Genomic DNA, 26,759 nt, shown 5'->3' with positions numbered 1-26,759 from the left:
CACAAGGATAAGCAATTCTTCACACTCTCTTCACACACTACCCTTACAAGAATCCCACCTAAATACAGGGTTACTAAGTGCTAGATTACAAGCAAATTGGCACAGAATAAAGTCAACAAGATGGTTGATAAATTTCAACCTTACATGGACCATGGCACTTTCCCTTTGCCCTTCAACTAAGCCTAATTTCCTCCCTAACAATTCATCGTTGCTACTCAGAGTAAAGGAACTTATTTTTAGCGTAGGGAATCCGGTCTCTAGAGGAATAACAGCCTCGACCTCATAAGTCATGGAAAATGGTGTTTCTCCTGTGGACCTACAAGGTGTAGTCCGATAAGTCTATAAGACATGTGACAGCTCTTCTACCCATTTCTCCTTTACATCATCTAACCTCTTTTTAAGTCCACTGTCAATGACCTTATTAACGGCTTCAGCCAGTCCATTCCCCTATGGATATGCCGGAGTGGAATACCTATTCTTTATTCCTAGGTCGCAATAGTATCTCCTAAAGGCTTTACTGTCAAATTAGAGTCTATTGTCCGAGATGAGGGTACGAGGGACTGCAAACCTAGTGACAATGTTTTTCCAAATGAATCATTTGACATCCACGTCCTTGATGTTTTCCAGTGGTTCAGCTTCAACCCACTTGGTGAAGTAGTTTGTGCCGACCAACAAATACCTTTTGTTCCCTACTACCTTAGGGAAAGGGCCTACAATATCCAAGCCCCATTGAGCGAAAGGCCAAGGACTGAAGAGAGGATTAAGGACTCCCCTAGGTTGGTGAATGTTTGGGCAAACCTCTGGCACTAGTCACACCTCTTTACATAGTCCTGTGCTTCTTTCTACATTTTCGGCCACCAGTAGCCTTGCATAAGGGCCCTATGTGATAAAGATCTGCCCCCTGTATGGCTTCCGCAAATTCCTTTATGCAATTCTTCCAGGATTAGCTCAACCACTTCAGGGTGTACACACAACAGATACGGGCTAGAAAAAGATCTCTTATACAACTTCTGGTCTTCGGATAGCTAGAACCGAGGAGCCTTTCTCCATACGTTATTAGCCTCAGACTTATCCTCTGGTAAAACATCTTTCTTAAGGAATGATACAATAAAGTCCATCCAGCTAGGACATGTCCTTATTTGATGAACATGAACTACAGTTCTTCCCACCTCGGTAGGTTTACATAAGTTCTCTACGAGGATTACCCAAGATAAACTTTATGCCTAGGAGCTTGCTAATGTGGCAAAAGAGTCTGCATGTGTATTTTTACTTCTAGGGACTTGTGATAAATTAAAAGACTCAAACCTAGACTATAAATGTCTAACCTGGTTTAAGTATTCTTGCATTTTAGGATCTCTAGCTTCCAACTCTCCTTGGACTTGGCTAACAACCAACCTTGAATTAGAGAACAACTCCACTTCCTTTCTACCCATTTTTTGCACCATGATCATCCTTTCTAGCAGAGCTTCGTATTCAGCTTCATTGTTTGTAGCCAACCAGCCCGACCTTAAGGATTTCTCAATCGTGATCCTCTCTAGAAATATCAGGACTAGCCCCACACCAGATTCCTTGTGATTCGCTGCACCATCAACGTAAACCTTCTAAGACAAAGGTTCTTGTACAAAGACTACCCCAACTAATTTTCCATCCATATTCTGCTCCTTTACCCTCTCTTCTACTAGGGTTTCAGTAAACTTAGCTACCAGGTCGGCAAGGACCTAACCCTTTATAGAGGTGTGAGGCATGTATTTAATATCAAAAACCCCTAGAATTGTGCCCCACTTTGTAATTCTCTCTGTGTAATCAGCACTCCGAAGTAGAGATCTGAGTGGGAGTTGGATTAGGACAACAATTGTGTGTGACTGAAAATAGTGGGGAAGCTTGTGCGTAGCATGCACCATGGCCAGAATAGCCCTTTTTAATGGTAACTAACAAACCTCAGCCTTATGTAGAGACTTGCTCACATAATATACCGGCCTTTGTACACCATTATCATCCAATATTAGTACCAAACTCACCGTATGGGAGGCCAATGCGATGTAGGCAAACAAAACCTCATCCACCTTAGGCCTAGACATGATGGGTGGCCAAGACAAATACTCTTTCAATTGTTGGAAAGCTAGGACGCTCTCCTCAATCCATTCAAATCCCTTCCACTTATTCAATAATTGGAAGAAAGGCTTGCATCTGTCCGCTGACCGAGAGATGAGTCGGTTTAGAGCGGCAGTAATCCCCATAAGCCTCTGAATCTCTTTGGGATTCCGAGATGGTTGCAGATTGTTAATTGCTTTAATTTGGTTGACTTCAATTCCACGGTGCGTGACCATGTAGCCCAAGAACTTCCCTGATTCGACACCAAAAGAACACTTAGAGGCATTAAGCCGTAGCTTGTATCTCCTCAAGATATCAAAAATATTTCTGAGGTCATTAACATGATCGGACTTTACCTTACTCTTTACCACCATATCATCGATGTAAATTTCAATATTTTTTTACTAAGTGAGGCTCAAACATCCTGGTCATCATCCTCTGATAAGTAGCCCCTGCATTCTTCAAACCAAAAGGCATCACCTTATAATGATAATTTTCAGTAGGAGTGACAAAAGTTGTCTTCTCTTGGTCGTCCAAGGCCAAAGGTATCTAATGGTACCCTTGAAAGACATCGAGGAAGCTCATCCGAGGATGACCCACAGTCGCGTCCACTAGCTGGTCAATCCGAGGCATAGGAAAAGAGTCCTTTGGGCAGGCTTTGTTCAAGTCCGTAAAATCTACACATACGTGCCACTTCCTAATCTTCTTTTTTACCACCACTATGTTAGCCAACCATTTAGGGTAAAAGACTTTTTTAATAGCTCCAACCTACTTAAGTTTCATGACCTTGTCTTTGATAGCATCAGAATGTTCCTTAGATGAACGCCGAAGTGGTTGCTTCTTGGGGGTGACAAATGAATTGACATTCAAATGATGGCAGATAAAGCTCGGATCCACCCCTAGAGCCTCGTAGGCATTCCAGGCGAATACATCAACGTTTCCCTTAAGAAATTCCACCAACTCCCCTTTCTCCTGAGGTGGTAGCTAAGCTCCAACCTGGAAAAACTTTTTCGGATCATCACCTATGGCAAATCTCTCTAAATCTTCACATTTAGCCTCCTCGACTAGCCCCTTAACATGTAATTCTGTAGACTTTGATTGCTATAAACCTTCCTTAACCAAGGCCGAGGACTCAACTGCCGACTGATGCAAAATTGCAGACACAAGGCATTGCCTAGCCATGGATTGGTTCCTTACTAACTCCTCAATCTAATCTCCTAATGGATATTTCACATTTTGATGCAGAGTTGAAGAAACAGCCCCCAGGGTGTGAAGCCAGGGTCTGGCGACTACGGTCGTGTAGGGAGAGAAGGCATCGACCACAATGAAGTCCACTTCAACCACTTCTGAGCTTGTCTGCATGAGCAACCTAATCTGACCTTTAGGAATAAAAATTTTTCCATCAAAACTTACAAAAGGTGAATCATAGGCTGTCAAGTCTTCGGGCTTTAAGTTTAGCCCCCTGTACAGATCAGGATACATAATTTCTACACTACTGCCCTAATCCACCAATACCCTCTTCACATCATACCCTTATATTCTAAGGGTTACTACCAAAGTATAGTCATGTGGCTGGATGGTTCCTACCTTATCTTCATCTGAGAAACTTAACGCCGGTCAAATTTCTAATTTAGCCTTTTTCGGCCTTGAATTCACGTCCTCGACTAGTAGCCGAGCTATAGACATCACTCTGGAGGGCTGAGATCTAGTCCTCCAAGGTGCAGCAAAGATGACATTGATTGTACTTATTAGGGGTCTTGAAGAAGCACTCCCTTGAGTCCTAGACCTTAACTGGTCTCCTTGCCCATTAGGGCGATACAAGAGATGTTGTAACCTCCCCTCTTTGACAATTGTTCCAGATGATTCCACAATATTTGGTAGTCCTCGGTGGTTTGTCCCCACTCCTGGTGGTACTAGCAACGAAGGCTCTAGTTGCGCCTCAAAGGGTCTCCACTCATCTTGTTCGGCCATTTGAAGTATGGCTCGTTCTTGATCTTCTCTAAAACTTGATGCACCGTCTCTCTAAACACAGTATTTACCACTTGAGGAGCTGCAGGTGAAAATTGCCCAGCAAAATCCCTTCGAGATCTATTATTGTTGTAACGGTCCAACCTGAAATCCCTCATCTCTTGAGGGATAACCTTGCCATTGCCCCTGTCTTGCTGTTGGTCCTTTTTAACCTTCTTGTACTTGTCAATTCGATCCATGAGTTGGCATATACTAGTAACAGGTTTCCCAGTTAAAGACTTCCTTAAGCCATGCAATGCAGGTAAGCTGAGCTTGAAAGTGCTAATGGCTACATCGTCAAAATCACAATCTATCTCATTGAACATCTCCCAGTATTTGTTCGAATACGTCTTCAGGGTTTCTCCTTCTCTCATGGACAAAGACAACAAAAAAGCTAAAGGCTAAGGAACCCTGCTACACGTGATAAAGCAAGATCCAAATGCTTAAGTAAGTTCCTTGAAAGAATCAATAGAACCTACCCTCAAACTATCAAACCACCTCATCGCCATAAGCCTCAAACTGGACGAGAATACCTTGGACATCAAAGGCTTGTTCTTGGAGTGTACGGCCATCCTTTGATTGAAGTGGCTAACGTGCTCCACAGGGTCCGTTCTTCTGTTGTACATGGTGAACGTGGGTTGGGAAAACCATTGAGGAAGTCTTCCTCCCTCAATCAAGCGCATGAAAGGTGACCTGGAAATCTAGTTAAGGGCTCTACTCATAGCGCCATTTCCCAGGCCGACTGAGGACAAATTTCTATTTCTACATTCATGATGATAGTCCTCATTATATGAGAAAGACTCACTAGGGGGAGTCCTCGATCTGCGCCTATAGTTATTATCCTCCTTACCATCAAAAGAGAAGTGAAGATTGGATGGAGCTCCCCTTCGCCGTTCATGACGCAAGCTTCTCTTCAGGTGATCAATCTCCTTCTGCATGTTTCTGGCACTCTCCTCCTAAGAGACGTGGCTTTTACCCCGAGCCTGGCTTTTACTGGTATGGGTAATATGTACACTTCCCTCCCGGTCTCTTTGTCGTTCAAGATCACGAGGGTGGTCTTGATGCTGAGACCCTATAGACTCTGCTTGGTGTGGACCTGAACCTACCATGGTTGAAAGTTGGATTCACTATAACACCAATAGTTCCCATAGACGTCGCCAATTGTAAGGACCAAATTTGAATTCCTAGCCCACTACGTGGATGGACTTAGGCCCAAAAAACCCTAAAAAATAAATTTGTAGAGAATGGATTGGAAAACTGGGTTTTAGTTAATCAAACGAACACTAGAATGGGTTCAGATGATAAGAGAATGAAAATAAAAAGGTTTGTATTGAAGAAAAATCCTCCTCGGCAAGATCCAAGGAGGTCTGTTCTTATATATTATTCTCAAGTTCGGTTACAAATTTGGTTCCTGAATGCTACAGTGTTTTACTCTTGAATTCCCCATCCCTTGTTCTTGTTGCCACCTTCTTCTTTTATATTATCTTTCCTTTTCATTCCCACCTTACACATGCATACTAAAGGGTTGATGTTGATACTTGTCCCATCAACTCATCCTCTAAGTTACCATATATTAGCTGTAAGGCTGAAACAACATTATTTAGGTATCACCTTCACATTAATGCGGCCAGAGAGTTAGTTGCAATACATTTAATGCGAGGTAGTAGCTTTCCCCTTAGATATTTTAGGGCACTTTCCTATCCTATATCTCCACAATACTTATTAACTCCAACAAGACTTCTTGGAACATCACCCTGAGCGATAGATAACCCCTTCGGACCTTGGCATCAATCAACCGAGGATATATTTATCCTCGGCCCACCCTCTTGAGCCATTATGGTTAAAGCTAACCTCTATTTACTATCATAATCTTTTCTAATAAAGACTTTTTTCTCCTCGAACAACCCCTTGTTCTCAGATTGGGTCACAAACCCGTAACACAAACAAATGGTGGACTCTTGGGCCCAATACCCCTACAATACCTATATTTGATAATTAAAATAATATAATTCTATCAATGAATATTACTATGATAACTCAAAACAGAAATATTATAGAATTTCACAATCAATGGCATTCACTCCATGATAATTATTTTTTATCATCAAAATAAGATATCAAGCGATTTTTGGTGTAAGAGTGGTTCAAACCCTAAATCTCTTATTTAATTAAAAAAAATAAGTTGTTTAATTATACTCAATTATATCAATTTTGACTAAAATTAGCTACAAAATTTTCAATATTGATAAAATAAAATCATTACAACTATGGATTGATAAAATAAGATAATACAAGCCAATTTAGACCCTATATTTTTTATTAAAAAAATTCTTAAATTATTAGAAATTATTGATTAATATATTTGGGAACGAATATTAAAATGGGTTTTCTTTGGTTTTTATTTTTATTTTTAAAGTAATATTTAATACCACCGACCTTCCACTTCCACCGACCTCAAACAAAATAAAAGGATTCCCAGTACCCAACGGACTTCTCACTTTCACTTTCCAGTTTTCTGTTTTCAAATTTCCCTCTCTGCATGAAAAAGCAGCAATCTTTCATCCTGAGTCTGTATCTGAATCGAAGAAGAAGAAAGATCTCTCTCTCTCTCTCTCTCTCTCTCTCTCTCTGCGCGTGAAAAAGCAGCAATCTTTGAATCGAAGAAGAAAAGGAAGAAGAAGAAAGATTTCTCTCTCTCTCTCTCTCTCTCTCTCTCTCTCTCTGCGTGAAAGAGCAACAATCGGCTTTGGACTCCTCGGCTCGTTCCAACTCAATCACAAACGGAAACCCACTTTTAGGGTTTCATTCTACTGCTATATCTCTTTGTAATTTTTTTCTTCTCTCTATTTGCCAAATTTTATGTATCTGGGTTTTTAATTTTGTTTGTAATTTTTGAATTTTTGCTTAAATAGAATTGTATCACATTGCCCTTTTCATGAAATTAGTGAATATTGAATATTTTTTTTTCTGCCCATTGTTGAATTTTTTTCAATCTTCCGTAATAATTTTTGTTCTTATTTTCTTGTTTGGGTAAATTTTAGTTACTACAATATTATATTGATAATGGCGATGCCCAAATCGAATCAAATGTGGGAACCGATTTCGACTGCTCAGCCTTCTGAATTAGATGTGAGTAGGACCCAGGAATTACAGAAGTTAATGGAGAATGCAGGGTTGTATGAGAGTCGAGAGGAAGCTCTGAAAAGGCAGGAGGTGCTGGGGAGGTTGGACCAAATTGTGAAATCATGGGTCAAAAAGGTGACTGAGGCTAAGGGGTATAATGAGGAGATGGTGGAAGAAGTAAATGCTGTTATCATTACATTTGGGTCTTACCGGTTGGGTGTAAATGGCCCCGGTGCTGATATTGACACACTGTGTGTCGGGCCGAGGCACGTTACAAGGGAGGAAGATTTCTTTGGTGAACTTCATAGGATGCTGTCTGAGTTGCCTGAAGTGCAAGAATTGCATCCTGTCCCTGATGCTAATGTTCCTGTCATGAAATTTAAGTTCAATGGGGTTTCCATTGATCTTCTTTATGCAAATTTGGGGTTGTGGGTTATTCCGGATGATTTGGATCTTTCTGTACCATGTTTTCTGCAGGATTTGGATGAGAAGAGTGTGCTTAGTGTTAATGGATCTAGAGTTACTGATAAGATCTTGCATATGGTTCCTAATGTCCAGACTTTTCAGACGACGCTGAGATGCATAAGATATTGGGCTAAACAACGTGGCATTTATTCGAATGTTACAGGGTTTCTGGGTGGTATAAATTGGGCTATTCTGGTTGCTCGGATATGCCAGTTGTACCCAACTGCATTGCCTAGTTTGTTGGTTTCTCGGTTTTTCAAGGTGTATAGCCAATGGCGGTGGCCTAATCCTGTTTTGCTATGTCCCATTGAAGGAGGATCTTTGGTGCTTCAGTCTTGGGATCCTAGAAGAAATTTCAGAGACAGGAACGATTTAATGCCCATAATCACACCGGCATATCCTTGCATCAACTCCAGTTACAATGTCTCTTCAAGTACACTCTGTATTATGCAGCAAGAATTTCAGAGGGGAAACAATATTTGTGAGGCAATGGATGCAAGTGTGACTGGCTGGAATTCTCTTTTTGAGAATTTCCTTTTCTTTGAAGCATATAAGAACTATCTACAGATAGATATAACTGCTCGGAAGGAAATTGATTTAATGAATTGGCAAGGATGGGTTGAATCTCGGCTTCGTCTGCTGACTTCGAAGATTGAGAGAGATACAAGAGGAATGCTACAGTGCCATCCACATCCTGGTGAATGTTTGGACAAATCCAAAAAATTCCACCGTTGTTATTTTATGGGCTTGCAGCGGAAACCAGGTGTTTGTGCTCAGGAAGGTGAACCGTTTGATATAAGCTTTACTGTTGAGGAATTTAAGAACACAGTGGGGATGTACACCTGTAAAAAGCCTGGGATGTGGATTGGTGTATGTCACATAAAACGAAATAATATTCCGCTGTTTGTCTTTCCTTGTGGAGTTAGGCCTGCCCGTCCCAAGAGAGTAGCCAGGGAAAATGGTGCTGCTGCTGAAGCTGATGAAGCCGGTAATGGAAAGAAGAGAAAAATAGATGAATCTATCACAGGCCATAAATTGAGAAAATATGATTCTATGGCAGGGACCAGGAATTCACCTTTGGCAGTGGAAGCTAAAGTAGAGGATTGTTCAATCACTGCAAGATGTCCTATTGTGGATTGTTCACAAAGTTGTCTAGGAGTTGAAGGGCCTTTCAGATTTAGCCCACCAGTGGGAGCTTCATCTTCTGTTGGATGTTCATCAAGCTCTACTGCAGTTGAGATCCTTGTCTCTGATTTAGTTCCTTCTCCATCTGTGTGCCAGCAAGGTTCTTCCAAAGAACATGACAGATTTCGAGATGATGCGCAATCAACGGGTGAAGTCCAACAAAATTTTGGTGAAGGAACAAGGGTAGAGAATGACGGGGTACAGCAAGGAGTGGCTACAGGGAAAGATTGCTCTAATATCTTCAGGAATGATGGAGGGGTAGAGGAACTTGAGCCTACTGCACCATCCTCTAATGCAGTATCTGCTGCATACCTTGCCCCAAAGCCACTTATCAAGTTTAATTTTACCTCTTTGGTTAGAGCAAACTGCTAGAGCAATACACAAAAATTCACTTGTCTTGAAAGTAATTTTCAAGGAACGGATTCTGTATAGAGTGTCAGACCATTTTTTTTTTTTCTCCATTGATGTCATCTGCAAAGATGGACTTTTTTTTTTTTTTACTTTTGGTGGGAGATGGCATGGTTGCTACAGGGAAGTGTGTAGTTTACAACACAGGCTTCTTTCCTTTACAGACCTCTTGTATTAAAATTAATTTTCAATGAATGAATTCAGTTTTTGAGATTCTGACTCTCTCTCTCTCTCTCTCTCCCCGCATGCGTGTGTGCTTAGATGATATAGCTTATAAGGCCTTGTCTTTCATTTCATAATGGAATCCTTTCTTTTTGTTTAATTATTATTTCATATGTCTTATTTTATCTCACGCTTTCAGAATTATTGCCTTTTACTTTATGATTATGAGGAAATTGATTCTAAGCTTTTCTCTGTTTTATGTCATGCATTTATCCTTTCTTCTTTTCCAGCAATGTACTTGCATGCCTCTCTTCTCATTGGGGTATCCTTTGTCTCTGTCTCTCTTAACATGTACTGTTTCCCTCCTTTCATTATATACATCTGTTGAGTTGGAAGCTGTTGGTGATAATAATGGTGATCGTGTTTTGCAATAGATCCGCTTCAATTTGGCTATTGAGAGTTGGTTACTTGTTGAATTTGGACACTTGAAAGTTGGTTACTTATTGAATTCTCAATTCTTTGATTTCATTCTTGAGAAATGTTTTCATGAAGCTTCTTGAATGTAATTCGTAATGTACACAGAATCAAATTGGTAAGCATGGCAATTTGGTGATCTGTGTACATATAGAAAAATATACTCTTGTGCATTTTTTGCCCGGTTGTCTTAACTTGGATTACTTTAGAGATTTCCCCAATCTGCTTTGCTTTTCAATCCTCGAAAATGTATTGAATGGTATGGAAAATTGAAAATTGAATATTAGTAAAGCATACTATTTGTTCTGGATTTTCGTAATCAATGGGAAGCCAAGTGACTACCACTTTCAGAATCTTGTTGATTTGGTCCTAGTATCCAAGAGGTGCCTTCAGTTTTCAGTTTTCAATCTTCCCGACTAGTTTCAGTTCAAGTATTACACAATGAACATTGTTTTTTATTATTTTTGTGGGGGTGGCCTGGTTGCTACAGGGACTAAGGGAAGTGTGCAATTTACACACAGGCTTCTTTGCATTACAGACCTCTTGTATTGAAATTATTTTCCAGAATTCAATCATAGAGACTCTTTCTCTCTCTTGGCTAAAGAGAGGATGTCTTGATTGAACTTAAAGATAATCCACTAAAATAAAACCTAATCCAAAAATTATTGCACTCGAATTATAGGCAGCAGATGGAATGGGACACTCTGGCCATTTAGGTAATCAATTATGCAAATGGGTCTTCACAACTTTTAAAAACCTAATCCAACTTTTAGAGTTGTGTAGTTGCATCGATAATTTTCAAGTTCCAAGAACTTGAAGTTGTACATGTCAAATTTCTCTTGTCGTTTGGCAACGAAAATATGAGATAACTTGCAATTAAGAACAAATCCTAATATTAGCCAATGTGGTTTCTTAATTAAAAAAAAAAAAAAAAAAATCAATTTGGTTTGGCTTATTATTTCTGTCAAGTTTGCTAAGCAAACATGATGGTTAAAATTTGCTTTTGATTTTTATTGCCATGTCAATAGACCTTAAATTTTCAAAAATGTATTATTATTCAGACACGTGATTAACTTCAAAAATTTTAACATCAGTATACAACCATGGTCTCCCTTAAAAAAGTTTTCTGATTTCACCATTGAGAAAAAGCATAGAAGAAAGATCACCTTGTTATTCATTTATTGGAGAGTTCACAATAAGTTCTGCAAAAGAAACTATTAACATAGATTATTACACTTTAGAAGTTGGCATTGCCAGATTAGCTCCAGTGCCGCTTGGCAAATCCTTCCATTGCTGAGTGACTGTTTTGATTTGGGTGAAAAAATTAACTCCAGCCTTGCCTGAAAATTAAATAATAAAAAAATCAATTAAATACAAGTAACCACAACAGTAAAAGAAAAAAAAATGTAGTAACAGATCAAAGGAAGGAAGATATTTTACCGTAGAAATTGAGATCGCCTGCAAAAGACGCCTTAGAACCAGTAAATGAGAAGAACGGCAAAGGAACTGGAATAGGAACATTGATGCCAACCTGAGTCAAAACAGAAAAAGTTGAGAATTATGTATTCCACTTAAAGCACTGGCAGCGGCAAAACTATAGTTTAAGAAACCAATACAGCTCAGTAATTTTATCAAATCATGCAAAGTTCTAAATCTTTCCATCATATATAATGACACAAATGCGGTGAAAAGGGTGTCAGAAAAAGTGGTTCATAGAGTTGATGAAGTCACTCTTACCTGGCCAGCTTCAATTTCAGTTTGAAATTTCCTTGCAGCTACACCAGATGTAGTAAATATAGAAGCCCCATTGCCATACCTGTTCCAGTAGTATAAGTCACATACAAATCACATGTAATACTTCTTTAAGAGAATTAGAAAAAATATGGTAATATATACAACAAGAGAAGAAAATTTAAGGAAGTACTTGTTTCTGTTAACAATATTTATGGCCTCTTCAAAACTGTCAGCCTGATGTTGAGAGGGACAGAAAAATTGTATGTTAATATCTCCATACTAGGCAATCAAAAACCTGATTGATAAAAACAATGGAGTAATGAACACACCTCCATGCAAATAAGAACTGGGCCAAAAATTTCCTCCTGCAAATGCGGAGGTAGAAAAACGTCAGCATTGTTCTGAAGTCAGAGTTCTACTCCTTTTATCCAATGGCAATAACATGGTTCTTTTGACAACAAATGGGAAGAAAAGGATTAAATGAAAGAGGATACCTTGTAGCACTCCATGTTGGCTGTGACATCTGATAAAATGGTGGGGCCAATAAAATTCCCATGCTCATATCCAGGGACCTATTTGTCAATCATGAATAAATTGATTAGTAGACCAGTTTCTGAAATGCTGAAATTAAACAAATGGGGAACCACCACCTTGTCAAGCACCAATTATCACTCTTGAGAAAGAAATGCATATACCAGGGGTTTTTTTAGGTTTCACATGACCAAAACAGTTGCAATTTTTATGTTTATAGAAATTAATTTAAGAGAGTGAAAGATGTAATAAATTAGCCACACAAATCTAATACTTAAACTTACTCAGATAGATATGCAGTGAATTTGCCCAAGTTCATAGAGGCCCATAAACTTACATTCATGTCTAACTGAGTGCTTAATTGTCAGAGGCAATTCAAATTGATATTAAGCTAAACAAGTCTGAATTGTAGAGGAGCTTCCTTAAAGTCATATTTAAGTTGTTAAGCTTGTATAGATACCAATTTTTTTTTTTTTTTTTTTTTTTTCCTTGTAGCACTCCATGTTGGCTGTGACATCTGATAAAATGGTGGGGCCAATAAAATTCCCATGCTCATATCCAGGGACCTATTTGTCAATCATGAATAAATTGATTAGTAGACCAGTTTCTGAAATGCTGAAATTAAACAAATGGGGAACCACCACCTTGTCAAGCACCAATTATCACTCTTGAGAAAGAAATGCATATACCAGGGGTTTTTTTAGGTTTCACATGACCAAAACAGTTGCAATTTTTATGTTTATAGAAATTAATTTAAGAGAGTGAAAGATGTAATAAATTAGCCACACAAATCTAATACTTAAACTTACTCAGATAGATATGCAGTGAATTTGCCCAAGTTCATAGAGGCCCATAAACTTACATTCATGTCTAACTGAGTGCTTAATTGTCAGAGGCAATTCAAATTGATATTAAGCTAAACAAGTCTGAATTGTAGAGGAGCTTCCTTAAAGTCATATTTAAGTTGTTAAGCTTGTATAGATACCAATTTTTTTTTTTTTTTTTTGATAAGTAATAAAATTTTTATTCAAATGTTAAAATAGTCACCCAAGTATACACAACGTATCAGTTTGGGATCAAAAAATACCAACTATTTGTACTGTTTTAATGCGTTTCCTATGCATAAAATTTCCTTCAATCACCTACCAAATCAAATCTTATGCATCCAATTGCTTCTTTCATTCACCACAATTCCTGCTTCTTGCTATTTCCAGCTATGATGCAAAGTACATATACTATGCTTCTTGCATAACACAAGTTATCATCCACTATTCATTACAGAAACTACAAAAAATTCTGGTAACGACACACAGAAAGACAGTAGAATGTTAAAGATACCAAAAAGTACCACTATATCTCTCCCATCAAGGACCAGTCTGGCACCACTTTCAACACCACTTTGAATTAATCTGTGTATTCGTTCCTTTGCCTGTAAACACAAGTAAAATTTAAAGGTAATCCAGTCTGAAACCCACTGAAGAATGATTCAAACGTAGACCAAGAAGTGCCAATAAGCTGCTAGTCATATAGCTAAATAGAAGTTTTCATAAATGATGCAAAACAAATAATGGAAAGTAAGGAAGTTTTCAGCTTCACTTGTTACCAGAATTAGCTGTCTGAAGTTGGTAAAAATTTGGAAATTGTGTACGTACCTGTTTGCTAATTACTGGACCAAGGTCTGCATCAGGTTCTGTTCCAGCATTTACTTTAAGAGCTTTGGCACGTTCCACTAGTTTATTCTCCCTATAAAGGTTCAAATGAATTATTTTTGAAGGTTTAGACTAAAATATACCCATGTAAATCAACAGACTTAAAGTCCTGAAAGAACCTGCTTTAAATGGAAGGTCAAAATGTGTAGAATACCTATTCAAGACAACATCTCTACAGGTATGAAATCTGTCTCTGACAGGTTCGCTATAAGTCACATGCTGAGACACATGTTTGTAAAAGTTGAGGAATAGAATCATAGTTCATTGAATATTTATTAGGTTAATTTTCATTTATATTTCTACCACGTAGATGCCATAAAAATGAGATAGGTATTATGCCTAACATACTAGCAAATTCAATTATCCTTCCCCAGAAAACAAGAAATCAAACTGGAAGTTTTGACAGCTTACTCATCTTTGTCTCCTTTGGATGTAAGATGAACTTGAAAGCTATATATACATGCAAATTTAACCCATATTCAACCTTACATTCAGAACATTAATGTCACATTCACATACATCAGAAAATCAAATATCTTCATTATCCTCAATGGGGACATTTTGTGGAGACCCTCCAGGTCTAGATATTAAGATTTTGTTTTCAGGGAATATAATTCCAGCTTCCAGAGAAATTTTATAATTGTTAGGACTCCTTTAGAAAACTTAATTCACTGCAGGATGAGGACATGTTATGACAGGGAGTGTTTAAAATAATGGAGAGAAGAAGTCTTCACTTTATAAGACCAAGGAAACATAGAACTGGATAGTAAAAAAGATAATAATAGCCTGCTATCAGAATAAGAGTGGGTAAAATGGGAGAATGCAAAAGGAAATTATGGAATCCAAAATTGGAAATGGGTAACAGGTGAGAATACAAAATGAGATTAGAAACCTTGCAAACTGATCAAGGATGGTTTAAAGATAAAAGCAGAGCAATTTGGCTAAGTTAAGAAGATGAGAGTAGATGAAGCATTTCAATTTCTTAGAGGTACATGCACTTACAGAAGGACAAAACTCGATTTAGAATACTTCTATATCCGCTACCTTCAGTATAACAAACATGACATGGAACCTCCGACTTCCAGGATAAGAGTATAAAAGATAGACTAATATTAAAGGCATAAAAATGAAGAAATAGAATGCGCCAGGAAACAAAGCATATTACCATGACTTTAAGCCCCCAACAAAAACAACTGTGCTGAGTGCCATGCACCTTTGTCCAGCAGCACCAAAACCAGCAGCAACTAGAGCATTTAAAGTAGCATCCTCATTTGCGTCAGGCATGACAATTGCATGATTTTTTGCCCCCATATTGGACTGAAGATAATAGTCAACAAAACAGTGAGTTCAATTCAACTTTAGCCGTTGCATGCATATAAAAGAAACCACATTACTCATAAGAGGAATGGAATACTTTTTGCCAAAGTAGAAATGATGCTTACCTGAACACGCTTCCCTTTAGCTGATGCTCTTGCATATATGTGCATTCCAGCCTTTGATAAAAGAATAAGAATATCATGTGAGAATATGGCTAAGAGTCGAAGATACATTGAGTTACAAATTATAGATAAATAAGCTCCAATGACAACAAAACTATGATGAATTCAAGCTGACCATCTATTCTATTTCACCTACACAATGGAGGAACATAAACAATTTTTTTTTTAATAAATCTCAGACTGAATTTAAACAACTATGTATGAACACCATCATGATACAGGCCATGAAAAAATAGCAGTAGTGTCCTAATCGCCAATTTTTGGGACAAACTAGCTTATATTAAGGTAGTCAGTGAAAAATATCAATGTTAAGAAAAAACAATGTGAGAGTTTATATATATATATATTTCTTTAATTGGTAAAGTATACACACACCCGCTGTCTTGACCCATTACTTGATTCCCAACCCTCTTTTAACAAGTGAGTAGGTGCCATTTGCGATACAGCTTGTTGACACAACTCACAACAACGTGAGAACAAAGAAAGCTACAATTTTCATAACAAAATTATCTTAAAATAAAATATAAACCTAGAACAAACAACTCATAAAGGCAAAATCTACATTAACCCTACAGATTATAATTACTCTATTTGGTTATGTAGTCACAGAAGGAATCTTTCATCACTTGGACAAGAAACGAAATGACAGATAAGTATTTGTTTCTACTTATATGAACTACTTTGTAAGCCTAAACTGTTCAAATTTTAAAAGACACATAACAGGATCACAAAGGGTACAGACTGTGAAAAAAAAATACATATAGAAATTGGATTCATGAAATTAATGTTTTGAGATAACTTACAGTATTAGAACCAACAAATGATACAGCTCTGATATCTTCATCATCACAAATAGCATTAACAATATCCTGCCATAAAATAAAGGATACTAAGAAAACCAATTCTTTAGGACATGCAACATTTAGTGACATCAAATCATCAAAGCATTGCAAGTTTGTCTTCCCAAAAAAAAAAAAAAAAATCATTTAACCAGATTAGTTTTTTTTTTTTTTTTTTTTGATTCATACTGCATAAGCTGTATGTCATAGACCCATCAGATAGTAAACTCATTAAACTCACAAATTTATATCTTTATCATTTTAAAAGTAACAGATCAATAAAAGATCCCACGAGTCCTTGAGTGCATTAACATATGGACAATTATCGGGATCCAACAGCTAGTAACAATCATTAAAGTAAAGAGCATACAGTGGTGCCATGCACGATATTTAAGACACCATTAGGCAAACCAGCCTCCATTGCCAACTCTGCAAGCAGTATAGAAGCCCCTGGAAAAAATATACAAATCACTTCCAAGTAGAAGCACAAAAATTCAATTTTTTTTCCACACATAACAACAAAAATATGAAAAAATATATATTGACATGGAAAGGTAACCTCAATTAACATGCACACTAATTTAATTATAACCTCATATATGGAATGAAAAAAGATAGCAATGCATAATTCACACATGCATAACCTCATCAGAGCAGTTACGGCTTCAAAAACTAGCACTATGGAAAGAACTAAGAACAAAGGTTGGAGATGATCAATTACTCTATGATACTTATCAAAAAATTTATAAAAAAAAAAAGAGATGATCAACTCCTCTATGATACTGGTGCTATGCTAGAAGCTATGGATCCTTCTGAACAAATCCATCGCTGTAATTAAGACAAGGTTCACTTGCATAATTACTCTAGCTTGCCTTAAGAAATTCAGCTAGTAGAATATTCTTCCTTCAATTTTGGAAACCCAACTTCACTTAACAAAAAAAAGGCCTTAAAATTATTAATTGCTTTCTTGATAACAGTATGCATTTGATTTTTAGCAAACAAGAAAAGATTATATAATAGCAGTTTTAGATCTATGAAGTCAAACAGCTATATGGCTCAACAAATCCAATATCAAGCATCTAAAAAATTAATTCATCAATGAAAACTTGGTCACAACTCTGGCATATTCTACAATCATCAATCCCAGGTGCTTCACAAACCTATGCAGGCAGGCTCATGTGCTATAAGCACCAACACAACAGAATAAGTTCTTTTGCATAGATCCAAGGGGGAAGAAAATTTTGAATCATTTTCTAGGATTATATAGTTCATAGTATCATGAAGAAGATAATGCTCAATGGCTACACTACCAAGAAGAAGATCAGAATTACCTGGATCTTTTTCAGATGGCTTTAATATAAAGGTATTCCCGCATGTAACTGCAACTGGGAACATCTGCAAAATTATCATAAAACCAACACTTAGAAATTATCTTCTTCTTGGGAGAAATGAATAGCTACTATTTAAGCACTGTAAAAACTAATTAAAGAAGACCCAGAAAAAGTACAATTAAATAAATAAATAAAATAAAATAAAATAAAAACCAGTGATTTTATGCTTGTGAGAAATAACAACTTAAGGCAAATAGCGTTTTTTTTTTGCTTTTTGCAGAAGCAAAATAAAATACAGAGCACCTAATTTTTTCCTGCTTTTTGGGAAAATGTGTTAATGGCAATCAAAGTTGAAAGGAAAAAAACTTTACCATGGATCTATTGCATTCTGTTATGGAAGATGTTAGAGTCAAGCCTAGTGAATGAAAAAAAAGACATCTAAACAGGAGCTGTGTCCATTGGTGCATGCCTTACTGTTTCAAAAATGATTAAACTAGTGTACTTTAGCTTCAATTTGCCGCTGTTTGTGTTCATTTTATGCTTGTTGCATAAAAATCTTTCCCTTTGTTTTGAGAAAAATCTCATTAATTTATGCATTCTCATGCAAGAGAAAGAGAGAGAGAGTGTGTGTGTTTGACCAGATTTCACTCTAACAAAATGCTTTCTCCATCTTAATCACAACTTTGCTGGTTGAATTTCTCAACCATATGGTAACTGTCATAACAAGCCTATGATTTCAAATAAGCAATGCAGTCTACACCATAGAGCAAAACTATAATCAATGATTATGGGAAATGGAAAGGACCAGTCTTAAAAGTAAGTAACAGGAAGTAAAACATATAGCAGGCTTACCCATAAGGGAATCATTGCTGGAAAGTTGAAGGGACAAATCCCAGCACATACGCCAAGCGGCTCTCTAATGCTGTAAGTATCAATTCCTTTTGAGACATTGGAAACATACTCCCCCATTTGAAGTGATGCCATTCCACAAGCATGTTCAACCACCTCTACAATAGGAAAACAAAGACAGCAAAGAGGTCGATCATCACTAAGTGACTACAAAGTCCTCTTAAAGAGAAAAGAGCAAAGTGCAAAGAAAACACAATACCTAGCCCACGGAACACATCCCCTTGGGCATCCTTCAATGTCTTTCCCTGTTCAGTTGTGATGTTTAAGGCAAGCTTATCCTGGAACAACAACAGAGTGATCCAAATTTGTCAATCAACTGATTTTGAGAAACCAAATATACCAATGACTCTGACAGACTTACAATGTCTCTCCGGATAAGCTCTTGAAGCTTGAACATGATACGCTGACGGGTTGTAACTGGGGTGTTACGCCATGATAGAAAAGCCTGCTTTGCTGAAGATACTGCAGCTTTAAACTCTTCATTTGTAGTTAGTGGAACTTGTGAAACAACTTCTTGTGTCGCCTATTACCAAATCAGAAATCAATCAGACCCCCACCAAAAAGCAAAATATTGCGCTTATAATTCTGTAGTAAATGTAAAAGTAAGCAGTATGGTGCATCTTAAGATCCTTACAGGGTTTATAACATCAATGGAAGCTAGCGATTGCGAATCAACAAATGCGCCTCCAATAAGATTGGGAACCCTCTGATAACATAAGACCAGTAAAACAAAATGAGAAAATAGCATATATTAAATTCTAGAAGCATCAACACTGACTGGCTGTTTTTTGTTGGATAAATACATTCTACAATTCTGTGAAAATTCTAATTCCTTAGCTTCACTGTGATATTGCTCATTAGATCTCTAAAACAAAAACAAACGAACAAAAAAAATTGTAAATTTATTGGTCCAAAAAGTAAAATCAAATCTTTAATCTTTAATAAGATTTTATGCAACCCAAATACCATTTCCCATCAACTCCTTTTGATTTATTTCCACAAAAAATTACAGGGTTTTATTATTAAAAAAAAAAAACAAAAACCACTTCCATTAACACTCCATTTGATAGCTAAACTTAACATTCTATAAGCATAATATAATTTTAAAAAAAGAAAACACAATCCTAAGCAAAGTTACATGTGTGCGTGTGTGTGTGTGTGTATATATATATATATATCTGTGTGTATGTCTAAGAATACCAGAGGGCTAGGTTGCTTAGAAGAGGGCTCTGTGGCCGTAGAGAAATGGGTGTTTCTCAAAGCGAAGATTTGAGGCCTTAAACTCAAAGCCTTCAAGTTCAAATTCCTCACTGCAACAACAATCAAAGTTATATTTTCTAAACTACCAACACCAATACCACCAAAAACAAAAACAAAAACAAAAACAAATTGAATGGGTAATAAAAATGAAATTCGATTTATGGAATCAACCTCGTTGAATCGAAAACTGCAACATTTTTTACTTCGAGGATGTTGATGATGATTATGTTCGGATAGTCTACGAGGCTGTGACTCAGCAGTCAGCAGACTCAGCACTAACTCTCTCAGCTTTTGTAGTGCAATTGGCCTGGCCCATATAATATTATATCTTATATATTTTATAATATATAGTTACTTAATATAGTTATTATTTACTTATTACAACAATTGGAGAGATTCTCTCCACACAAAAAAAAAAAAAAAAACAATTGGATAGATGATTTGAACCTAGACGTCTTTCTTAAAACGCGTTAAAGAAGTCTATAGAATTAAAACCTCTTGGCATAAATTCAATGTAATTCACACATTTAATTCCCTCATATACAATTAAAAAAAAAATGGAGAAAAAAAACTTAAAAAAAGGTGGGGGGGGGGGGGGGGTGGAACAAATAGGGTAAGAAAACGATACCATCCCTTGAATCTTTTTCATTTTCTGACTTCGATCTTATTTGGTCCTTAGTTCCTTACTTTTGATCCCATAAGACTAGATATACAAGAACAGCAATTAATCCAATAACCCTAAAAGTAGTTAGAATACAATGTTTGTTATTTAAAATCTTTTACTTACAATTTTCATAACAAATAAATCAAAATCACATACAACAATCAAAATCATATGAGCAATAAAATAATTAAAAAAAAAAAAAAAACACTGAGAGAATTACCTTGTAGGAAAAGACTACTCCTTCCTCTAAGAGAGAAAAAAGATGTTTATTTATTTAGATAAAACAAGAGAAAGAGACAGTTATTTATATTTGATTTTGTCAACTGAGTGTCTATTTTAAGGGATATGAATAAGAGGTTATCTTTGAATTAAAATAAACAATTAACTAAAAAAATAGTGTATTCAAAATAGTATAAACATGAGAGGGTTTTTTTTTTTCGATTTTTTTTCTTTGAACTAGGGAGAGGTGTTTTATTCCGATGAAAAGGGGGGGGGAGGGGGAGCCTAAATTGTTTATTTTTTATTTAAAAAAATGAAAAAGTTGTATTATACTTGACAAATGTCAAAGAAGAAAGGAAAACAAAAATTGTTTAAGACTATTAAAAATTGTTTAAGACTATTAAAAATGAGGTCGAAGTCAAACATGAAAAAGGTTCAAGGGATGACACCGTTTTCTTACCATATATATATATATATATATTCCTTCCCCTTCTTTCCCTTTCAATTCTCCTTAAAAGTTATTATTTGTTGTATATGAATGAATTACATGTGTGAATAGTTTTTTTTTTTTTTTCATTTTTTTGGCACTCTTTTTGTACTTTTGTAATTGTGACTTATAGAATTTCAAGTAGAAAATTGTAGTTATTTAATTTATTTTATTGCAATTGGTTTGTCAATGATGATAGGTTCTAGAATGAAAATAATATAGAAACAGGAGAGATAAATAGGATGAAATTCTTGTGAAAAAAGTCATGAGTCAATGCCTAATATTAGTAGAAAAACGTGTAAACTATAAATTGTAATGAATAAAAAATTATGATACTAAATCCCAAAAGATTAAAAAAAAAAAAAAAAAAGCCTAGTCACACGCTTGAAGCACGTGTAATGAGGGCATGAGGCTAATATTTTATAATATAATTCTAGTTACTTAATATAGTTTTTAGTTATTACATCAATCAAAAAGTCAGATTCTTTTATAAACATTCAAGTTTGTGCAATTTTTTAAAATTATTTTAGCATAAGTATTTACTTACTTTTTTTTTCTTTTTTATTTATTTAAAATACACATTTTTCAAAACACCACATTTCAGATTATCTATTTTATGCTATATTTTATTAAAATATCAATTTTCTTTATTTTTCTAATTGTTTCTTTTTTTTTACACACACAATAACCACCATCCACTTTTTTTTTTCTTCATCATTGGAATACAAAAAGAAAGAATAAAAAATTAAATGCAAAATAAATAGTGTCAGTGTAAATTTATACAGTCACTGTAGCAACTCCATGTCTTTACTCTTTACACAACTTTAAATGGCCTCCTTTAAAAATAAAAAATAGAACCTTTAAATAAACTGGTGAGGTTGAATTTTAGACTTAATCGGCTAAAATGTGTACAAGCACTTATGGAACTAAATTCTCTTGGCATAAGTTTGATGTTTTTACCTTTTACCATAAATTGTTTTGTAATTGTGCAATTTGTATTCTTTGGTGGTAAATCTATGTAAGTAATGGAAAATCATCCACTCGAGATTTATCTGAGTAATAAAAATCTTGTCAGGTAGTATATCACAGCTCACACGTGATGATTCAGCAATACAAGATAACACCATATTAATGAAAGATTCTATTATTTGTGGACTTTGTTTTTTCTTTTCCTTTTTTTTTTTTAAGTTTATTTAGAGAGAAATTATTTAAACTTCTCTTATATCTTTGAACAAAAATAATATTCAATTTGAATAAAAAATAACATCCGATTTTCAAAATTCACATCTAATAAAAAGACATGGGAGGAGTTTAAATGTTTTCTCTTCAAACTAGTTTAGAGAGAAACCTTTTTCTTTTCTTTTCTTTTTTTATAAATTTTTTATTATTATATATATATTTTGCATAAATACTTTTTTAACATTTATTGTGAATTATTTTTTAAATATGATAATATTGAAGTAATTACATTTTACTACTCTAAACTATACCTCAAATTGTACTTTGCGCTCTAAACTATAACTCGTGTTACACTTTGTACCCCGTCGTCAATTATACAATTTATACTATTGTCTTGGATGGAAAACTAAAATTTAGGGTACAAAATTTAATTAAGAGAATAATTTAAGGAATTTTTTTGGCATTTAACATGATTTTCGGAATAATTTAGTTAGTTGTTGAATTTGTGAAACTATTTTGTAAACCATCATCAAGAGGTTTTGAAACTCAAGTTCAATGAAGGAACTTGAGTCTTAGAGTCTCAAGTTTCGAGCAGTGACAATTTGATGTGAAAGTCGAGTTCATATATATTACATGTTACATATTATTATAAGAAGTTAGGAAATCTAAATGATTAAAATTAAATTTAGTGAATTCATCGATATTTAATTTTTATGGATTTTGTGTCAAATTTTTTCAAAGCAACTAAACATAAGTTTTGATCCTCGAAAGAACCAAAAATAAATAAATAAGCATAAGAAAGAATGTCATATCATAAATCAATTATTACTATTCCAAGTAAATCAGTAAATATAAATAATTAATGCAATTCATATATGTTGTGCATAAATTATTTATAGGGTTAGTTAATAATTATTAATATTAACTAACGAGTAATGCTACAAACACCAACGAATTTACAACATTTTTACATACTACTGATGTGACTTTAGTAATTTTCAAATAATTATTGGTAAATATAAATGTGATGTTAATAGTAGATTTTTTTTTTTTTTTTTTTTTTACAAGATAGAATTTTTACTCTAACATAATTAAGTGTATATGTGTATAACGCTCCCTTCTGAAGACTTGAACCCCAGCCCTTGCCCCCCACACCCCACAAGCATAGTGACCACCGCACCTAAGATGCACGGTGGTGTGGTGGATCCATATTAAAACTAATAAGAATTTGCCACATTAATAATTTGTAAAAATGTTGTAAAATAGTCTATGATTGTAGATTACTTTTATATGATTTATCTAACACTTATAAACTAATCATATAAATTCAGTATATATAAATAATTAATGCAGAACTATAGATATTTAATATATGCATTTGCTTCATTGGCTAATTCTTTTTTATGTATATATATTGATGATTTTTATCAAACTTTAAATCTTACGTAAACCTTGTACTGATCTCCAGCTTAAACCTGACGAACAGACTGGCCTTCTTTGTTACAAGGGGCATAAAATCCATTCTAATTCTAAACACAGTTTCAAAGCAACACCTCTAAAAATGGCGCTAATAAACATGATACAACTTCTAGAATAATAATAACAATAAAACTTATAACAACAGTATATCTCGAACACTGGAACATAACATTATATGAAGCAAATCCCTGATACATCCAAACATGGGCAAAATTTGCCAAACAGTATAATATTGGGAAAATTTAAGGCTGATAGGCATGCGTTCAAAGTTTATTAGTAAGTTGGACTGTTTTTTGAAAATCGAGTACAGCAAAATCAACTTCCAGCCAAAATCGAGTTTTACTATACTCGACTTTCTTTTTTATCCATCTTAGAGCTAATTTTCGATAGGAAGTCGAGTATATTAAACTCGATTTTGACGATTTTGACTAGAAGTTGATTTTGCTATACTCAATTTCCAAAAAAAAGTCAAACTAATTAATAAATTTTGAACGCATGCCATCCGCCAAATTTTTTTTCAAAATCATATTGTTTGGCAAATTTTGCCTCCAAACATGCCATGGGAGTGCTCACCTGTGGTACACACAAAGATGTCAAGTGTGTTCTGGGTGATCTTAGAAAATATATTTACACAGTGATTAAAGATTCACATTAATAATACTGTTCTAAAAAAAATGTGTGCATTATATACATATACATTGCCTTTTATGTCCATTATAACCACTAAGAATTTGGCATTAGCAGGGATGCACCACTACTGCCCGGTAAATCCTTCCACTGTTGAGTCACCATCTTAACCTGGGTATAAAACTGAATTCCAGCCTTGCCTGCAATTCAGGCTCATGACAAATTCAAACTATCCGATACTCTACATGATTGCTTCTTAAAAAGGTGGAAAGAAGTAAATGTTACCATCAAAATTGAGATCACCGGCAAAGGATGGCTTGCAGCTAGTAAATGAGGAAAAAGGCAGCGGAACAGAGATGGGAACATTTATGCCAACCTGAGTCAAACCAAGTTCATGTGACAAAAGCAAAAAATATGACAACTAACTTAAAGAAGAAATAAATTAATACTTCATAAAAAAAACTACCAGCATATAACAAATATTAGGGAATTTCATCAACTAATGCAGTGAGCATTACAAACAAAACATGCAGGCCAAATTTGTGGAGATAACTACTGTCCTAAAACTCCACCAATTGAAAGCACTTCATATTTTTTAAAAGAGTGGGCATAGGGCAGTGGAAGACAATGGACCAAACAAGAAACATGTAGTTTATCCAAATTTAGGCTTTTAATATTTTTCCTATCCTTTTGCCTTGTAACATGCTGCAAAAAGATGTCTACCTGCCCAACTTCAACCTCAGTTTGAAATTTCCTTGCAGCAACACCAGATGTGGTAAAGATAGAAGCTCCATTGCTGTACCTGTAAGAGGGAAACTCATAGGTATAAGAATATTACAGGTTTAAAGGATTCTCTTCCTACAAAGAGGGTCAAGAGAAGCTAAATTTGAGGATACTTATGTCTGTTAATAATGTTAATGGCCTCCTCAATGCTGTCAGCCTGGGCACAAAGAAAAAGGTATCTTAACATCTTTAAACAGGTAAGCAACAACTCTAACTGAAGAAACATGAAGTAGAGATGAGCAGCATTGTAGCAACCTGCATACAAAGAAGAACAGGACCAAAAACTTCCTCCTGCAGAATCCAAGACAAAGTGTCATTTAACTTCATGTTTGGGCAGAGGCAGAGAGGAGGGGAGAGGGAAGGGTAGCCAGAATAATACTAAAATTAACATATTATGGCCACCTTTCCCTTCTCCGCTCCTCTCCCTTTGTTTCAAACATACTCTAGGTTCATGTCTCTACTCCACTACAATGCATGATTGCTTCTAGAACACTGTAAGAGATACCTTGTAACACTCCATATTTGTTGTGACACTGGATAAGATGGTGGGACCAACAAAACTGCCATGTTCATATTCAGGAACCTTTTTGTCATCCAAAAATCAACACCATATATTAGGTCCAGACGCTTATCAAACCACAAAGAAAACTGCAGCAATAAACATGCTTCTTAAACTCATACCACAATCCAATAATAGACAGACTAATTACTGCCAAGTGTGTAGGGAAAAAACTTTGCAATATATTCCTGATTGTTGGTGATTTATGGAACAAAAATAATAGCAGTATGGCCTTAACAAAGGGAGCTACACAGAAAGAATACTGGTTTCAACCTGTTATAAGGACTCATAATATATTGTTGTGTCCTAACTCCTTAATATGGAATGTATCTATTTTTTTTTTTTTTGGTTGATAAATTCTGTCTTAACAAGTGAAAGCATAAATGAATTGCAAGTCATCCATGCCACGTCATGTTGGACAATTTTACAGCCATTGGAAGTGAAGGGCTCTAGATAAGAACCCCTCCAAAGGAATTAACCTTTCTCACCAAAAGACGTAATTCTATCCTACTTAAAAATATTAGGATAAATACAAAGTTGATGATTCATTATGTCATCAAAACAAGTCACATGACTTTTAAATAGGTCATGTGACTATATGTACATGTGGATACTACCTACCTAAAAAAAAAGGTACATGTGGATGATCATTTGAACCACCATGTAATGGATTAAAAGAAAGTTCCTCCAAATTAGTTTGGAAGAAAACTCTGTTCTTAGGATAAATTACAGCAACCTCCTTTGAGGTTTTGGGAAATATGAAAGACTTGCCTCCTCATTTTGAAAATGTCACTCCACCCCCCAAAGTAATCATCAGCTTACATCATTAACAAAATAAATTAAAAAATATATTTAAGAAAAATGTCTGAAGACCTTTTTTTATGCCTTTAGTTAGTCCTGAGTTCTCAGTTAAGCCCATTTGTATATAAAATTATAAATGAAAGAATCTTCCAGAACACCAGAAGATATCCTTGAAGCATGGAGCAAGATTATTTTTCTCGTTGTTTCTTCCTCTTACTTCTATCTCTGCTTCTC

The 26,759-nt window shown here is 35.4% G+C and overlaps 4 protein-coding genes across 5 annotated transcripts in view; 1 reads left to right on the top strand and 3 right to left on the bottom strand.

Moving 5' to 3' along the window:
- Positions 1-4,019: 4,019 nt before the first annotated feature.
- On the bottom strand, positions 4,020-4,472 carry LOC136070887 (uncharacterized). Its single transcript, XM_065781458.1, has one exon. The coding sequence runs from the start codon at positions 4,470-4,472 to the stop codon at positions 4,020-4,022; it is 453 nt and encodes a 150-aa protein (XP_065637530.1).
- A 2,104-nt stretch (positions 4,473-6,576) lies between these two features.
- Positions 6,577-9,493, top strand: LOC112037098 (nuclear poly(A) polymerase 1). The gene is made up of 2 exons (XM_024069912.2): positions 6,577-6,923; positions 7,140-9,493. The coding sequence occupies exon 2, from the start codon at positions 7,162-7,164 to the stop codon at positions 9,241-9,243; it is 2,082 nt and encodes a 693-aa protein (XP_023925680.2). The 5' UTR covers positions 6,577-6,923; positions 7,140-7,161; the 3' UTR covers positions 9,244-9,493.
- Positions 9,494-11,024: 1,531 nt separating this feature from the next.
- Positions 11,025-20,442, bottom strand: LOC112015066 (methylmalonate-semialdehyde dehydrogenase [acylating], mitochondrial). 2 transcript variants are annotated; one of them, XM_024047429.2, is made up of 20 exons: positions 20,356-20,442; positions 19,899-20,034; positions 19,668-19,777; positions 19,102-19,173; positions 18,829-18,990; positions 18,667-18,745; positions 18,411-18,565; positions 17,559-17,622; positions 16,598-16,677; positions 16,192-16,257; positions 15,332-15,382; positions 15,055-15,206; positions 13,833-13,923; positions 13,529-13,609; positions 12,144-12,221; positions 11,979-12,014; positions 11,840-11,883; positions 11,653-11,731; positions 11,356-11,446; positions 11,025-11,255 (listed from the first exon to the last, which is right to left on the bottom strand). In XM_024047429.2, exons 2-20 carry the CDS (start codon positions 19,921-19,923, stop codon positions 11,146-11,148), a joined length of 1,626 nt encoding a protein of 541 aa, XP_023903197.2. In that variant the 5' UTR covers positions 19,924-20,034; positions 20,356-20,442; the 3' UTR covers positions 11,025-11,145. The 2 variants fall into 2 exon arrangements, with proteins under 2 accessions (XP_023903197.2, XP_065637540.1); XM_065781468.1 differs by lacking the exons at positions 11,025-11,255; positions 11,356-11,446; positions 11,653-11,731; ... (1 more) ...; positions 11,979-12,014; positions 12,144-12,221 and adding an exon at positions 12,600-12,746.
- A 3,904-nt stretch (positions 20,443-24,346) lies between these two features.
- The window catches only part of LOC112015070 (methylmalonate-semialdehyde dehydrogenase [acylating], mitochondrial), a 16,337-nt gene continuing 13,924 nt past the window's right edge, over positions 24,347-26,759 (bottom strand). Inside the window, exons 17-22 of the mRNA XM_065781457.1 lie at positions 25,671-25,748; positions 25,421-25,456; positions 25,279-25,322; positions 25,106-25,184; positions 24,668-24,758; positions 24,347-24,582 (exon numbers count right to left, since the gene is read on the bottom strand). Coding sequence (XP_065637529.1) covers positions 24,479-24,582; positions 24,668-24,758; positions 25,106-25,184; positions 25,279-25,322; positions 25,421-25,456; positions 25,671-25,748 — 432 coding nt within the window. The 3' untranslated portion in view covers positions 24,347-24,478. The remainder of the gene's footprint in view (positions 24,583-24,667; positions 24,759-25,105; positions 25,185-25,278; positions 25,323-25,420; positions 25,457-25,670; positions 25,749-26,759) is intronic.

This window comes from Quercus suber, unplaced genomic scaffold (assembly GCF_002906115.3).
Source record: "Quercus suber isolate HL8 unplaced genomic scaffold, Cork oak 2.0 scaffold_267, whole genome shotgun sequence".
In the NCBI taxonomy this organism is placed as follows: domain Eukaryota; kingdom Viridiplantae; phylum Streptophyta; class Magnoliopsida; order Fagales; family Fagaceae; genus Quercus; species Quercus suber.
The sequence above is the reverse complement of the archived record's forward strand: the minus strand, read 5'-3'. Positions and strand labels throughout refer to the sequence as shown.

Coding starts and splice junctions, on each gene's coding strand:
- LOC112015066 (XM_024047429.2), bottom strand. CDS start 19,923: ATGTTGCAGTTTTCGATTCAACGAG. Junction 16,678..17,558: donor GCCATCTGAAAAAGATCCAG/GTAATTCTGATC, acceptor TATTTTTTCCAG/GGGCTTCTATACTGCTTGCA. Junction 16,258..16,597: donor ATATCGTGCATGGCACCACT/GTATGCTCTTTA, acceptor ATTTTATGGCAG/GATATTGTTAATGCTATTTG.
- LOC112037098 (XM_024069912.2), top strand. CDS start 7,162: ATGGCGATGCCCAAATCGAATCAAATGTGGGAACCGATTTCGACTGCT.
- LOC136070887 (XM_065781458.1), bottom strand. CDS start 4,472: ATGAGAGAAGGAGAAACCCTGAAGACGTATTCGAACAAATACTGGGAG.